This window comes from Passer montanus, unplaced genomic scaffold (genome assembly GCF_014805655.1).
Source record: "Passer montanus isolate IOZ18808 unplaced genomic scaffold, ASM1480565v1 scaffold634, whole genome shotgun sequence".
Classification (NCBI taxonomy): Eukaryota; Metazoa; Chordata; class Aves; order Passeriformes; family Passeridae; genus Passer; species Passer montanus.
In genome coordinates this window covers 4,721-6,416 of record NW_024371416.1, presented here as the reverse complement: position 1 = coordinate 6,416, position 1,696 = coordinate 4,721, and the positions used below count along the sequence as shown (strand labels likewise).

The window sequence follows — 1,696 nt, the reverse complement described above, 5'->3', positions numbered from 1 at the left end:
CCCCCCGCGCCGCCGGGACCCCCGGCCCGTCCCCGCCGCGGCCCGGGCGGCGGCTGCCCAACGGGTACTACCCGGGCACCGGCGGCACCGGCAAGGGGCGGCCCGGCCTGCGCGACCCCTACAGCGAGACGGACGATGACTGCTGCTAGCGGCGCCCGTGTCGATATATCGCGACAGCGCGTCGCGGCCGGGGGGGTGGATGTCGCCGCCCCCCACCCCGCCCGCTCCCGGGGGTTTGGATGAGTTTTATCATCTGGAGGAGCCGCCGCGGGGGGGGCGGCACCGGGAACCCCCCCCCGGGACCCCCCGAAGCTCCCCACGGGCGGGGGGAGCCCCCGGCTCCGGGAGGAGCCGCCGGGATGGGAGCGGAGCCCGGGAGGCTCCGGGATGGGCAGCGGGTACCGGGTACCGCCACCGGGAACGGCGGGAGCACCGGGAATACCGGGAACACCGGGAACGGACACCGGGACCGGGAACGGGCACCGGCACCGGCGCCGGGAACACCGGGAACGGGCGCCGGGAACACCGGGAGCGGGCACCGGCCCCCCCCGGCCCAAGGCACGGAGGCGGCGGGACCGGGGCCGCCGCCATTGCATGAACCGAGTTACCGAAAATAACAGATCAAAGACAAAAAAAAGAAAAAAAAAAAAAAAAAAAGAAGAAAGAAAAACAAACAAACAAAAACAAAAAAAACCGAACCCGAACCCGAACAGCCCCAAACCTGAACCATTAAAAAAAAAAGGAATTTTGGATCGAGCCCGTCTCGCTCCTTCCCGGGATGGGGGGGAGGGCCTCCGGGGGCAGCGGGCGGGGGGTCCCGGTTCACCGGGTCCGCGGTCGGTGCGGGGTCTCGGTTCCGGCTCGGGGGGTCTTCGCTCGGTGGCCCGGGGGGGCATCCCCGGTGCCATTCACTGCGGGGGGCTCCGCCCGGTGGGTTCCGGTGGTCCCCGGCGCAGTCCCGGAGGGGGTTCCCCCATTCCTGCTCGGTCCGGGGGGTCGCTCGGTCCGCGCTCGGTGGGTTCGGGCACCGGGGGTCCGCGCTCGGGCGGCCACCCGCTACGGGGGTCGCTCCGGTCACCGCCGCAGCCCCGGGCAGCTCCGGTACCGGGATCGCCCCGGGCACCTCCGGTACCGGGATCGCTCCGCTCCCCGCAGTCCTGGGCAGCTCCGGTCCCGGAATCATTCCTCTTTCCGCCGTCCCGGGCAGCTCCGGTACAGGGATCGCTCCGTTCACCACCGGTTCGAGAGCTGCAGGCTCCGGTGCAGGCGGAGGCCGCCCCGCCGCACCCGGCACCGGTAGAGCTTCCACACCGACACCGTCAGCAGTCGCTGCGCCTCCTCCATGGCGGCGGCGCCGGGAGTGCCCCGGGCCGGCCCCGCCGCGCCTCTTGTACCGCCCCGACCCCCCCGGGCCGCCCCCGCCACCGCATCCAGCCCCGGTGCCGGCGGGCTCCCGGCGGCCGCTCGGGCGCTCAGGTACCGGTGTCGCGCCGCTCGGACGAGCAGCGAGAGCTGCAGGCTCCGGTGCAGGCGGAGGCCGCCCCGCCGCACCCGGCACCGGTAGAGCTTCCACACCGACACCGTCAGCAGTCGCTGCGCCTCCTCCATGGCGGCGGCGCCGGGAGTGCCCCGGGCCGGCCCCGCCGCGCCTCTTGTACCGCCCCGACCCCCCCGGGCCGCCCCCGCCACCGCATCC

General features: G+C 73.7%; 2 protein-coding genes across 2 annotated transcripts in view; one reads left to right on the top strand and one right to left on the bottom strand.

Annotated features, from left to right (window-relative positions):
- Positions 1-149, top strand: part of LOC120511274 (voltage-dependent R-type calcium channel subunit alpha-1E-like) — a 7,062-nt gene extending 6,913 nt beyond the window's left edge. Inside the window, exon 3 of the mRNA XM_039728082.1 lies at positions 96-149. Coding sequence (XP_039584016.1) covers positions 96-149 — 54 coding nt within the window. The remainder of the gene's footprint in view (positions 1-95) is intronic.
- Positions 150-1,230: 1,081 nt separating this feature from the next.
- On the bottom strand, positions 1,231-1,672 carry LOC120511273 (immediate early response gene 5 protein-like). Its single transcript, XM_039728080.1, has one exon. It carries the CDS (start codon positions 1,606-1,608, stop codon positions 1,231-1,233), a length of 378 nt encoding a protein of 125 aa, XP_039584014.1. The 5' UTR covers positions 1,609-1,672.
- Positions 1,673-1,696: the final 24 nt, after the last annotated feature.